Source organism: Mixophyes fleayi, chromosome 2 (genome assembly GCF_038048845.1).
Source record: "Mixophyes fleayi isolate aMixFle1 chromosome 2, aMixFle1.hap1, whole genome shotgun sequence".
Taxonomy (NCBI): Eukaryota; Metazoa; Chordata; class Amphibia; order Anura; family Limnodynastidae; genus Mixophyes; species Mixophyes fleayi.
The window spans coordinates 82,947,686-82,961,078 of NC_134403.1; the positions used below are offsets into that span (position 1 = coordinate 82,947,686).

Consider the following 13,393-nt stretch of genomic DNA (forward strand, 5'->3'; position numbering starts at 1 on the left):
AAGCATTGTGAAGCGGACGCCCACTTGGTTTATTAAATGTAGGGATTGTTAACGTGCAATTTAGGGGCTAAAACTCGATGCCAGCTCATAACAGGCTTTGACTTACAAGAGGTTTAGGGTGTCCACTGAGATAGTAGGATGGCAATACATTCCTATTTGTTTTATTATTATTATTTTGATTTTTGGCTAGCCTTCCCATAAAAGGTACATTACTGCTTTTGAGTCATGGATGAATTTGTCCAAATTATACATGGCCTGTCACATCCACAGTGATAGCGTAACATTCAATGTTCAGGGGTTATGATATCCATTGCATGTGGAGCAGTTAAGTTATCAAAAGAAGTTTACACACTTAGGTAAACACAGCAATGCTTGAGGCAATGGTGATGCAGTTTTTCCCATGAGATCCCTATTGAACTAAATCTATTATGGAATTATGACTTATGGAAATAAAACCCTGTCGCTGGAGCTTAGTAAACCGCTGTTAATGAAGTTTACCGTTTTGCCATTCTTTAAATGGACACACCCAGATGTCTCTTCCTCTATATTTGTGTTTAAGAAGAACTAGACCTCACCACAGGTAGAGGATTCATCTGAACGGTCACCACAGTCATCATCCAGATCACAGGTCCAAGAGCTAGGGATACAACGGCCACTAGTGCAGGAGAAATGATTAGGAGGGCACGTGCGGGCTGTGGAGAAGGAAGGATTTCTCATGATGAAAAAAAAGTATTACTATACAATCCAAATTCAAGAAAGGCTACGCAAGAAATGAAAAAGCGAAACTGATCAAAAGAGACAATTATAATTACAATAACCTTTATGTAGCTAAGGAACAGAGAGAAAAGACATTCATGATTTTAAGTTCACAGAAATAATTTCACCTGAACATGTAGAGTTGGATTCATCCTCTCCATTACCGCAATCATTGTCACCATCACACAGCCAGCGGTTGGGGATACATCTGTTGTTCTCACATTTGAATCGGTCTGATGGGCAAGTGTGTTGATCTGGACAACGCAAGACCATTGGTCACCAAAACAATTTTGAACTGTATTTCATATCTGCACAATACAGCACTAATCATCCTATATAGGAACTATAAGTGACCTGATGACTGTAAAGAGGCTCAGTAGACTACAGATGTCATCCAAGTTAAGACTGCCTCCACTACAGAGGTGTCTGAAAACATGTACATCTAGGACAGAACACCAGAAGCTTTAAGACTTCCACAGAGTCATGTGGTAGATCGACCAGAGACCCACAAAAAGTGCAAGCAAATTAATATTTTAAATATCTTAATAGGTGCAGATCACTTCTAAAAATAAAAGGTTATTCTTCTATCCTAGGATAAAGCAAAATCTTGGATTTGACAGCTATGGAACTGCTGTAAATTTAAAGAGGGACTAGTGTCTCATACTTTCAATGTGATGAGTAATTAGCCACCTTCACCAGGGACAGCAAATGTCAAGCTTAAAATTTCCAGTGGCCCAAAACTATCAAATACAACAATCAGGCATCACTCTAAGATTTTGTAAAACAAATTTCATTTTATTTTAATGTTTAATTACATAGGCTCAACTTATGGATATAGAATAGGTATATCTAAATATACCTATTCTATATCCATTCAAAATAAGTTTATAAACTACATAAAAAACACAAGTACAAGGGACACTTCTCTGTGCATTAGATCCCTGACAATAGAAAGGTAATTGCTCTACATGAAGCTTACTAAACTACTTTTTGTCAGGTGTAATGGGTAAAGCCAGTTGTCCAGTCGGATAAGTTGGTCTAGCTACATGAACTCAATTTTTTTTTAAAAAAAAAAAATGATGAAATCTCAATTCACTTTTGCCTAGTATATTTAAAATTTAGGTTCAATCCCACAGTCAGTGGGGGTTACCTAGTGGACACCTGTTAAGCTACTGGTTAGGAAGAGGGAGTTACAGGAAGAAGAAAGTTTCCCTTTAAATGACATCTGTACACTGGTAAATAATCAGAATAGGTTGCCCTGCATTAATTGTTTTATCTCATTATGTCCATTGGGAGGATTACAGTCCCTGTATCTGGTATATGTACCAAGTATATGATATAATTGCTATATGTGCAACTGATAGTACATATAGAATATAATAATTATGCCCAAGGAGACAAACGCTCCATTTATATGGAAATTCACAGATAACTGTTCTTATAATCAAAGTATCAATAGAATTACAAATTTCATAGTTCACAAGTCTAAGTGTTATCCTGCATTCTATTGCATGGCATGACACGGACACAAAGATATGCAAAGTAAACCTATTCGGCTAAATTGTTAGCTTTAGCAAACTGAAATCTTCGATGACTGTTGGGGGTGTGCATGTGTTTTAGCAGCATGCAAATTGTCCAACGGAAATGTCCAAAATGCTACAAAAAATTGACAGATTTCAAACAGTCATCATGTAGATTTGTCTTTGTTCCCTGCGTTGATGGAAGTTCGCTTTTCAAAAAAACATTTTGAGTTGGAATAATGCAAGATGATAATGAACAGTCCGGCTTTTATCAAAATATGTGAGATTCTGGTGTGCGATTAGGATTTGAGAACACATGCTGTGCGCTCCTTATTGTATCCACAGAAGTGAGTGAAAGCAAAGAACATTTTCCCCCCACAGCACCCTACTACAAATAATGGGTACTTACGGCACAGATCAGGAGCCTCATCGCTATTATCTAGACAGTCATTGTCTCCATCGCACTTCCAGCGTTCCTGGATACAGCGGCTGTTTGTACAGGCAAACTCCCCAGGCTGGCATTGGGGGGGAGGGATGTACGATGGGTTGCCTTTGAACAGAGAAAAGTATATGCTTGTGAAATTAAGAATTTGGTAGTCAAAGAAAAATCTAATTAACAAGGGCATAATTAACATCAGGGAACAAACACTATGCTGTGGGATTTTAGTGTATGCCTTGTTTAGGGATTCAATTAAAATGCTGATTGCACATGCATGATCATATAGATAGCTCTCAATTGATCACATTAACACCGATGCTGAGATGAAAATGTTGCACACATTAAATTGTGTTACGTTCTGGTATAAACTCCAATCATTAAAGGCTATAAACTGCTTTTTAAAGGAGTAACCACTAGGAGTTATTTATTCAATAGGGGCAGTCTTTCCAAAGACAGATTTTAAGTTCCAGCACCACCGCCTGGTAAATCTGTTCAGGTGTGATCCTAGCCAAGCATTTTCCAATGTCAAAGCAGGGAACCCACCATTCTAGGAGTCAATGGGAGCAGCTTACCATTAATGAACATTAAAGTGGATATCACATGTAACTCCTGGCTTGGTATGGGAATTTTTTATAGGTTTTTTTAACATTCGATCAACCTGTACATTCAGAAGCCCTTTGAGGAGGTTTCTACTTTAGAATTTGAGGACACAGCAATTACAGATTTGAGATAGTAAACCCTGCTGGGAGATCCTAAAAGGAACAGAATACATGTTTACCGTTACAGGTGACGCCGTCGTCATCCAGAATCTGGTCTTCAGCACACGCACACTGCCTGCTCCCGGGCACTGCCAGGCAAAGGCTGCTGCACCCACCATTATTTACACGGCAAGCATTGGAACCCACTATGAAAACAAATTCCAAATACAAACATTTTAGCAGGGAAGAAGAATAAAAATATAACCAAAGATATCAAGGCTACCAGAGAAATGGCGCTTAGCCATAATGGAACACAAAAAAGAAAAAAAATCTTATTATTTAAAACCTTCTTTTCACATAAAAACACCATCATCAAGTAGACTATGATGAATGGTGTCTCAAGTATGCCGCTGCATCATTATACTCTTAGTGACTCTTGATGTGCCTCTAGGCATGTATTTTGAATTTCATGTACCGTAAGATATGTCCAACTCAAATGTGTAGTTTTTGTGGAATGCATTTTATGTCTGCATTTTAGATGTAAAATAACCTAACTGTAATTGCACCCTTTCATTTTTGATTACATTAGAAGGAATTCCTCACCTTGCTGCTGTTGGGCATCATACATTCGAATTTCAAAGATCGGTGGTCTTTCATTCCTCAGATGAGTGACAACTTTGGACACTTGGTCTAGCCGTAAAATGCTGCCACTTCTATATTCTGTCCAGAAGAGAAAGTTACCATAGTGGCATAGACCAAAAGCATGATTCAATTCTGGACCTTCATACACGGCCTAAATTGAGGGAGAAAAAGAACAATGAGACTATTTTCCTCTCCTTCTGTCCAAAGAGAAACAAAGCAGAGAGGACACATGAACAACAAGGCAAGCATGTGCACAACTGAAATACACTAATTTTACATAGCAAAAATGTAAACTTATAACACTTGTTACATGAGGAACTCATCTAAAAATAAGTATTGAAGAACTCCATTGAGACTCCTGCTGGATCTTCGCTCCATCTATCACAACGACAAGTTGTCAACCTCTAGCTGCTTGATATATTGGCTGGTGCTATGAATTAAAAGATATACTGTAGCTGACACTCAATACAGTGTCAATTTCAGTTGATTGGAAGTCCACTGAGGTTGTACTTTCTGACGCCCGCAATTGACACATAGCACAGAGTGTCAATTACATTTGAACATTTCTAATGTAGAACCAGATGAAAAACTATCCAAGTGAATACCAGGTGAGGGGAGTATCTCCCTAACCATGGGGTTCCAGCAGTGGGATACAAGTGCTAATTGAGAGATAGGAGAGTCCTGTTGGAAATTTGATCTTTATGAACATCTCTTTATAGCGATAACCTCCTTTGAAGTATGAAAATGAAAGAAACAACAAAAATGCTTTTCAGAAACACAGGAAGACATCAATGTGAACAGAATAAAAAGCTTTCTAACCTTGCGGCTAGTGCCGTTGAGGTACACCATTTCAATACGGTCATAAAAGGCATCTACCCAGTACAAAATCTTGTTCGGAATGTCAATGCTCAGCCCGTTAGGCCACAGAACAGCTTTAGATGTAACAAAGATGCTGCGATTGGTACCATCCATCCAGGCTCTCTCAATCTTTCCACGCTTGCTATCCTTGGGATCTTCCTCCCAGTCTGTCCAGTACATCCACCTTAAAACACACATATTCTTTATTAAAAATTGAGCTATGAATGACTTGGAATGTACACTTTGCCTAGCTCACTGGATAGAAACTACTGCCATACTGTTTAGACCAGGCACAGTTTTGTGTCAAAGCGTTAAACTGGATGTGTTACAAGAATAAGTGTAATAGGTGAACAAAAACAAAGAATTAAACACAATAACATAACAGAACACGACATGAACTAGATGTCTATAAAATGTTCATAATTACAGCTGTACCACTATTTTATCTTAAATGAGACAGAAACAAATGGATTACAAGATGTATGTGTCAGCAGAAGTATAGACAAGCAGGACCTCTGCAAAATGACATTTATATCACATCAACGTATCAGATGTAAGACATTCTTCATATTAGTTCTTTAGTGGCTGAAAGTGTGTACACACTGCAATAACTAGACCAGCTCTAAAAGAAGTCTGTACATGAGGCATTATGTCTTAAAAAACCAATTACACCCAAGAACAAGCAGGCACCAGAACGGGAAAATAATTTCAATAAAAAGCCTTTATAATTTGCACTTTTATGACAATAAAAAGGCAAATGTGATGTTTCCAATGATTAGATGCTGCATTGTGAGTGTGATGGATTGTGAAAGGATGTGTAATCATCTGAAATGTTGTAATACAATTGTGTTTTATTAATGGCTGCATTATATAATGGTTAGCTGGGCTTTACAATGGGATGTGGAGGGTAGTCTGTGAGTTGATGGTGTTTAAAGCAGACAGCTTAGGATTTGCTTCAGGACCGGGGACACCAAATTACAAATAGTGTAGTGTTTTGGGAGTAATATTCGAGAATCTTTAAAACGTTTGTGAGAAGGATAATATTTGATGACAATAAAGGAGAATGTGTGAAATATAGTACAGATGCAAATCAAACACTGAAACAAAATATGCATATTGTTGGGTGCTGTAAACAGGTATAGATGACCATTTTAAATGTGTTGAAGGACTACTTAACCTAAAAGGTTCCCATTCCTCAAATAGCTCTAATATTTGATACAGTTGCTATTGAGATTAGTGACACTAACGTTCTTTATTATAAATCATTTTAGGCTCTTAGTGTCTCCTTGCAAAACACTTTACTAGATTTAACAACAGGGCGTTTGATGTTCAAGTTGTAACCAATAGCTAAATTGTTTTAATAAACATGTTAGGTGAGGTAATCTAATACAGGTAAACATGGATTATTCCAGTAAAGAAGGCGATAAATAAGAAGTGAGACTATGAGAAGTGGAGCGATTTAAGGAATGGCCTAATTTGACAGGAGTTATGCAAGCTTATAATATATGCAATGCAGGAATGGGTCCATTCATTCATTGTGAGAACAGTATCACAAACTGACCACTTATGCCAAGACAACAATATAATTACAAGGAGACACGCAAATTTCTAAAGATGGCCCCAGACACATACAGGGAGATATTAGGCCAATTTTTGATTTAGTGTCATGTATACAAACATTAAACTTGGTTTTACACCACAAATATATTAAATATCCTGCATAGACATCTTACCCGTTCAGTGGGTCTACTACAATGGCTCTAGGATGAGTCATCTTGCCCTCAACTAAGGTTTTCCTAGACTGTGCGGCCTTCTCTAGACGTGCCACACTGATCGTCTTCTTTGGCCCATCATCTGTCCAGTACAGGTTGTTTCCCATCCAATCTACAGCAAGACCTTCTACATTGTGTATACCTTTAAAACATGATTTAAAAAGACATTAAAAATAATATATTCCTTAAAGTTCAATATACAGTACTTCCTCAATAATAATAATAATAATTATTATTATTATTATTATTATAAGAGTGAGCTTATCACCTACATCATAACGTCTGTGGTGCATACTGTGACCAATAACATGAAAGACAGAAAGTAAAATACTTAACATTGGCTATAAGGACCTATGCTAGGTATTTTATTTCCAGTAATACGTTTGCTTTACTTGTTACAGTTTCTATTTATCACCTACCTGTCCTATGTTGGCAGCCACTCAATGACAGTTGCATTCTGGGTAAAGGATACATTTATCAACTATTCTAGCAGTTGAAAAAAATATATACTTTATACTTTGCTACTCTAGCTAGGGTATGATGATTTAGAGGACTATAAGAGGTTTATTTTTGTTTTTTAAAACTAAACAAATTGTCAACATGGTTTAATGTGAAGTGGATAGGTTAACGTAAACTTTTAATCTTTAGCTAACCTTTCCCCCATTTAAACACGGTACATAAGCTAAACATTATAATTAAAAATGAAAATATTCTCCTCAGTGAAACCCATAAAAACCTTGTTAAACTAGGAGAACAAAAGGGAACACAATTCTAATATCTACCAAAGTCTTACAACGTAAAGCCTTAAATATTCTAAATTGCATTGTATGACATATTAAGGGGACAAAACAGATATCTGACATATTAAAACATTAGTTTATAAATGACCCTTTTAGTGTTAAAAATAAATTGAATAGTGAGTCCCCACTTGCCCTAAGCCAGACACCAACTATTGCACTACAGACAAAAGAACTGCATGCACTCATATAATCCTGCAAAATGCAGCCAAATGTACACGCACACACACACACACGTACGTACACACACACGTACGTACACACACACGCACACACACACACACACACACTTGGGCTAATACAGAAACACTAGCACTGAGTCAATCTATAGCATCATATGAAAAGCTGTTTGCTAAACAAGTAAGGCAAGGACATACCAATAAGCCAGCAATGTGCAAAACCTGCACCACATTGCCCATTAACAACGCTGACATACCTATGCTGAGGATATTGTAGTCATTTTAGATCGTGACTTATCAGGAAGGGTCATGACCAAAAAATGAAATCTTGGAATGGATTTATTTGTATTCGAACGTTATGGGATAGTCAAAGCAATAAATAAAAGCGGCTATTTATCCGCTCACGTTCCGCTACTCACTTATGGAATTCCCTACCTCACAACAATCAAATCTGTAAACGCTCTATGATAACCCATCTCTTTTTACAGCTTACCCCCTAGTTCCACCTATCCCACCCCACACACACTAATGTAACTCACAACTGTCCCAATCTCCACTCCTGCTCCTCTTGCTTCAGCTGCACTCTCCTGAGCAGAACCTTCCCTACCCATTGATTTCATGCCTGTATGAATTTGTTCCTGCTTTCCCCAGTGTCCGGCACAGCGCTTTACACATTAATGATGATAGTAATCAATATAAAATCTGACTATGCCTTGCCAGTCACTGGCTTTAATAACAGTTCCGACGGCTGCCTCAGCCAAATCACTGAAATGAGACAGAATCTTATAGGGTAACTCCCCCTTCAGGGAATTCAATTGTCTGGGCAAATTTGATTGTTTTGCTTGTCCGTGGATACAACATCACAAACTCAGGTCTGTGGATTGGAACATTATAAATAAACAATAATAAAGTACAGTTTACATAGTTCTTCTTAACAAGAGAAACCATCTCTAAAAGATGCTTCATTAGTAAATCATTGCTTAGAAAGAACAAGCAGCATTTATCACAATAACTACGATAATGTGCCTGACTGCACCGCTCTAATAATGGCTGTGGCTTTATCTCAGCTTAGCAGGCAAATGATGCTACTGTAAATTGTGTGTTTAAAGGCAAGTGGATAAGAGAAATAAACAATTTAAATATTTAAATTATTTATTTGTACAAAATAACTTTGCTCTAATGAATATTTATAGAATATGTATAAAAAAACGCTATGAAAGTAAACTTTTAACTATGTATTTCCTCTATATCCATTTGATAAACCAGTCTGGGCACTTTACTCAATTTGGCAAAAATACAAATATTGCCCTTATCCATTTTATGTAGCCAGTTAATAGATTGCTTGGCTAATATTTAATTGGGAATGCAATTTGTATATTAAGCCAATGGCTATAAATCAAGCAGTAAGCATGGGTTTTCTTTCTCCAACTCCCTTCAAAATTTGAGCTGTAAATGACAGCTGAAATGTTAGTGAGACAGACATCTGTGAACCATAACACCTAGTTAATTAGCTGGATTTTACCAGGCTGGACAGCTCATGTCACACACATAAAAGAACGCATAAGCCTCCGGGAACAAGGGGAGAGGGAAAGGGGGATCATTTGGCAGTGAAAGCGGGACTATTCTTTAATTCAATTCCTTTGCAACAATCCGACTCAGAATACAACACTGCCTAATCAGGACTACTCACAGAGAGAGCTCTAATCAGACTGGTACAAGTGAATAACCCTCACACAATGTAACACACACAGACCTGCATTTGGCCCCATTCATAACATTGTGAATGCAAAGAACACTTAAGCATGTTCTCCCATGTCCACCTCTACTATCAATATCAATACAAAGCACAATCTGTACAATTAGAATAGCAAAGAGATTAGGTCTCACTAAATAATATATATACATATATATATATATATATATATATATATATATATATATATATATATATATATATATATATATATATATATATATATATATATATATATAATTAGTGGCTGATGGCAGGAATTGGGCAGGGCATTCCTTGCAAATCGGGTGCGTTAGCTGAAGTGCAGAATTTAGATTTCATATGAAATGGTGGATAGAATGTATAGGAGTGGTCCATGCCTTGTTGTAGGGAACACAGCCTTTTCCTCCACACAGAAGGCCTTGAATTCTCCACCGTCTTAGACGGCTCAGAGATCAGTTTCTTGTTCCCATTCTTATAATAAGATGCATTTTGAACCTTTCAGTTTGCACTTCTGCTAGAAAGTGTATTTTTTGTCCTAACATGAACAATGTCATAAAAATGGGTGGGGTACCTTTTTACAATAATCGGATCGCCGATACCAGATACCCCGACAGGAATGTGTATTCCTCGGCACACTGGTAATACTGACGAAACCCTGCCGACGAATGAAGTAGCCAGCAGGTAACGATGCAGTCACTTTCAAGCTGCACTTTATGTTTGCCGTTGTTAACCTCTACAATGTATTAGGCATTTTAAAGAACATTATATATGCAGCGGGTCCTTAAAATAGCAAACATAATGGGCTTCTTCATTCGTTGGCAGGGTTTCCGGTCACTGTTTCCAGCTGTCAGTATTACCAGTGTGCCGGGGAATACACCTTAGGTGTATACCTGACGGGGTATCTGGTATTGGCGATCCGGTCATCGTATAAATGATTACCAGCGATAAAAAAATATTATAACATGCACAAATATGACCCCTGTAATAAAATACAACCCTAATGTCCCCTCAATCTCATGATTTAAGCCATACAAGAGGCCCATTTTTGTATAACGTTTTAGTAGAAAACAGAAAAACGGCATTGATTAAAAGGGTGTGGTCTGTTAGAGATAGGAACATCTTACTGCTGTGTAAAGCTGGGTACACACTACAGAAATTTCGACCAACTTTTTATGCCGAGCGATTTTACATGCGATCGATGGTCCGATCGCTCGGTCCATGGACTGCATACACACTAGCCTTGTTTAGGACGATAAAGGGAAGAGCGGACGTCCCTTTAGCGACTTTTTACAGCCATGTTGTCGTGACCAATGACTATAATTTCGTACTCACTGTTGTGGATCAGTCAGAAGTTTATACACACTACACAACGGAAACGAGATTGGAACGAAAATATTAAACGGTACGACCAACCAAATGAGGCGACAATCGTCCATTTGGGCAGACTTTCGACCATTGTGTCACTGCACACACTGACACGACTTTTGAACGAGCGGTCGTATGTCGGCTGATTTCGCTGATTATTGGATGAAAACTGTGTAGTGTGTACCCAGCTTTAGACAGTGATTCAGGCACTGTGTGTATTTGTTAATTAGTTCCCACCTTCTTGGAGAATGTTTTCTCGACCAGTGCCATCTATTTTTTGCCTTCCAATCAGAAAGCTTGTGGTGTCTGCGAAGTACACAAACCCATACTCTGCATGAAAGTCCAGCGCACGAGGGTTCATTAGGTTCTCAATGGGTATCATGTGTTCATCTGGGATATTGGCTCCCATATCCATCCCTCGAATGATACCTGGACGTCCTCGACCGTAAACCAAGAAGAGTTCATGCTCTGGCTCTGAAACAAATTAACATCTAATTAGTATACAAGAAGGCTGCTATGCTACAATACAAACAAAAGAAATACAAATAAAATATGGTCTTGTGGGTTCACTTTTTCACACGTGGGTAAGACAGAGTGACAAAACTAATACATTCTCCTCACTGCTTTCTGCCAATATAAATTGCATAAAACGTATGGTTCTGCTACCCAGCAATGCTGGACAAATTGTGGCTACATAGGTTCCTTCCAGCACATTTGGTGGAATTGTCCACACATTTTCCAGACGTGGGAAATCACTTTCTATTGTCTAGACTTCCCTTTGGTCACGGGTCAATATCTCCTTGAAAAGTCACTTTCCAGATCCAAACAAAATTTGTCCTGTAATGCCATATACCAGTGTTTCCCAAACTCAGACCTCAGGACCCCCTAACATTGCATGTTTTCCAGATCTCCTTGCTGAAGGACAGGTGTATCCATTACTGTGACACATTATAATTATACCACCAGTGGATCTGTTACAATGTGTCAGTCAGTAATGAATACACCTGTGCTCCAACAAGGAGATATGGAAAACATGCACTGTTAGGGGTACCTGAGGACTGGGTGTGAGAAACAATGCCCTATAATATAGGGCCTATACAATAGTCTATAACGGGACAATGGCGCTAACCGATGCCTCATTATTGAAGATAAAGGCGCAATCATTTGCATTATGGCTCACATGGAAAAGCTATGTCACATAAACACATCTTTGTTTGAACTTTAGTATAAATTAATTATTCATAGGATCTCCTATACTCTTTTATACATCCCCATGCTATATTTTCTCTTGACAAAGGACACAGATCTACCTTTGGATATTATTTGTTACAAGCAATTTTTCATAATTTAACATATGTTATTGTACCATCAGTAAAAAAAAAAAAAACAACAAAAAGTGCCACGTACAATAAAACCTTAAGGTGAAATAAAAAAAAATATATCATTCTAATATTACTGCATCGGCGAGGTGCAAAACTTACTTTTGCATGACTTGCCGTCGCTCCCGAGGCTGAACCCTGATCGGCAACGACATGTTTTGGTTTTGTGATTGCTGCTTAGAAGACAAATATCTGAGCATCCTCCGGGCTTCTTGTACTGATCCAGTTCACAGGCATGGCTCCGCACTGGATGGATATACAAGAAAAGCAATAATTGCACTATAAAACACTGACCATGACAATATTCCTACAATATAAATTCATATAGCACAGCCCAATGGATCACTTTAGTTCTAACCCACTCAGGATCATTCTGTACAGCAGTGATGTCCATTACAAGTACTTATCTTTTTACAGCAAGTGACTGTAAAGTAGGGAATATAAACTCCAGTAATATTAAACTGTCTCTAGTTTTGGGAAATCATTTAGTTTCTAGGCATCCACTGTAAGAGTGATGTCATTGGGCATAGTGATCACAGACTAAGTACACAGAGGCCAACATCAGTCATTCTCCACCAAGCCCAATAATGATATTCCCAAATTTAAGAACTCATTATCAGGGATCTCAGTTATTTTCATCTCACACCCTAAAGGTAACCAGCCTGACAGTGCAGTGTAACGGTATTATTCTGCATGGTCATATTTAATTCTGTTTGTAAACTAAAAATAAAATGAAATCAAGAGGTCACATGTTGCAAATATTGAATATTTACACATTTTATTTCTACTATAAAACCTATAATAAAATATTTAAAATACTATTGAATTAACTTTGTGTAATGCCATAGGTACCATTAAATTAATATTAGTTGCCTATATTCTCAACCTACTACTAATGTAAGTCAAGAAATATTGTTGCAGCCATAATTGTTCTAGCTATGAAACTCCAGGTTAGTTATTACATGTGCATACAAAATAGGCATTACTGTTCTAACTGGCATAGAAATGTACCACTACTTCTAGAATTACACAGCAATAACCAAGTGGTTTTTACATTATTGGGAATTTTTGTGATTTAATAGTAAAATGCATCATTGGATTGAAATTATTGGTTTATGGAGGAAGAAAGGCAATGTCCCCCTTCAGGTGGCTTCAATTCATTTACCATTTTCCAGCCATGTATATACTTCAGGTAAAATTGCCTTTTTTGGCCAGAATTCTCTGTATGGGATACAATTGTACAATTAAATCTA

At 37.6% G+C, this 13,393-nt stretch overlaps 1 protein-coding gene across 1 annotated transcript in view; it reads right to left on the minus strand.

Moving 5' to 3' along the window:
• The window catches only part of LRP1 (LDL receptor related protein 1), a 255,697-nt gene that overhangs the window by 134,581 nt on the left and 107,723 nt on the right, over nucleotides 1–13,393 (minus strand). The window contains exons 10-18 of the mRNA XM_075199407.1: nucleotides 12,243–12,386; nucleotides 10,999–11,235; nucleotides 6,647–6,827; nucleotides 4,875–5,097; nucleotides 4,017–4,206; nucleotides 3,494–3,619; nucleotides 2,686–2,826; nucleotides 885–1,010; nucleotides 576–692 (exon numbers count right to left, since the gene is read on the minus strand). Coding sequence (XP_075055508.1) covers nucleotides 576–692; nucleotides 885–1,010; nucleotides 2,686–2,826; nucleotides 3,494–3,619; nucleotides 4,017–4,206; nucleotides 4,875–5,097; nucleotides 6,647–6,827; nucleotides 10,999–11,235; nucleotides 12,243–12,386 — 1,485 coding nt within the window. The remainder of the gene's footprint in view (nucleotides 1–575; nucleotides 693–884; nucleotides 1,011–2,685; nucleotides 2,827–3,493; nucleotides 3,620–4,016; nucleotides 4,207–4,874; nucleotides 5,098–6,646; nucleotides 6,828–10,998; nucleotides 11,236–12,242; nucleotides 12,387–13,393) is intronic.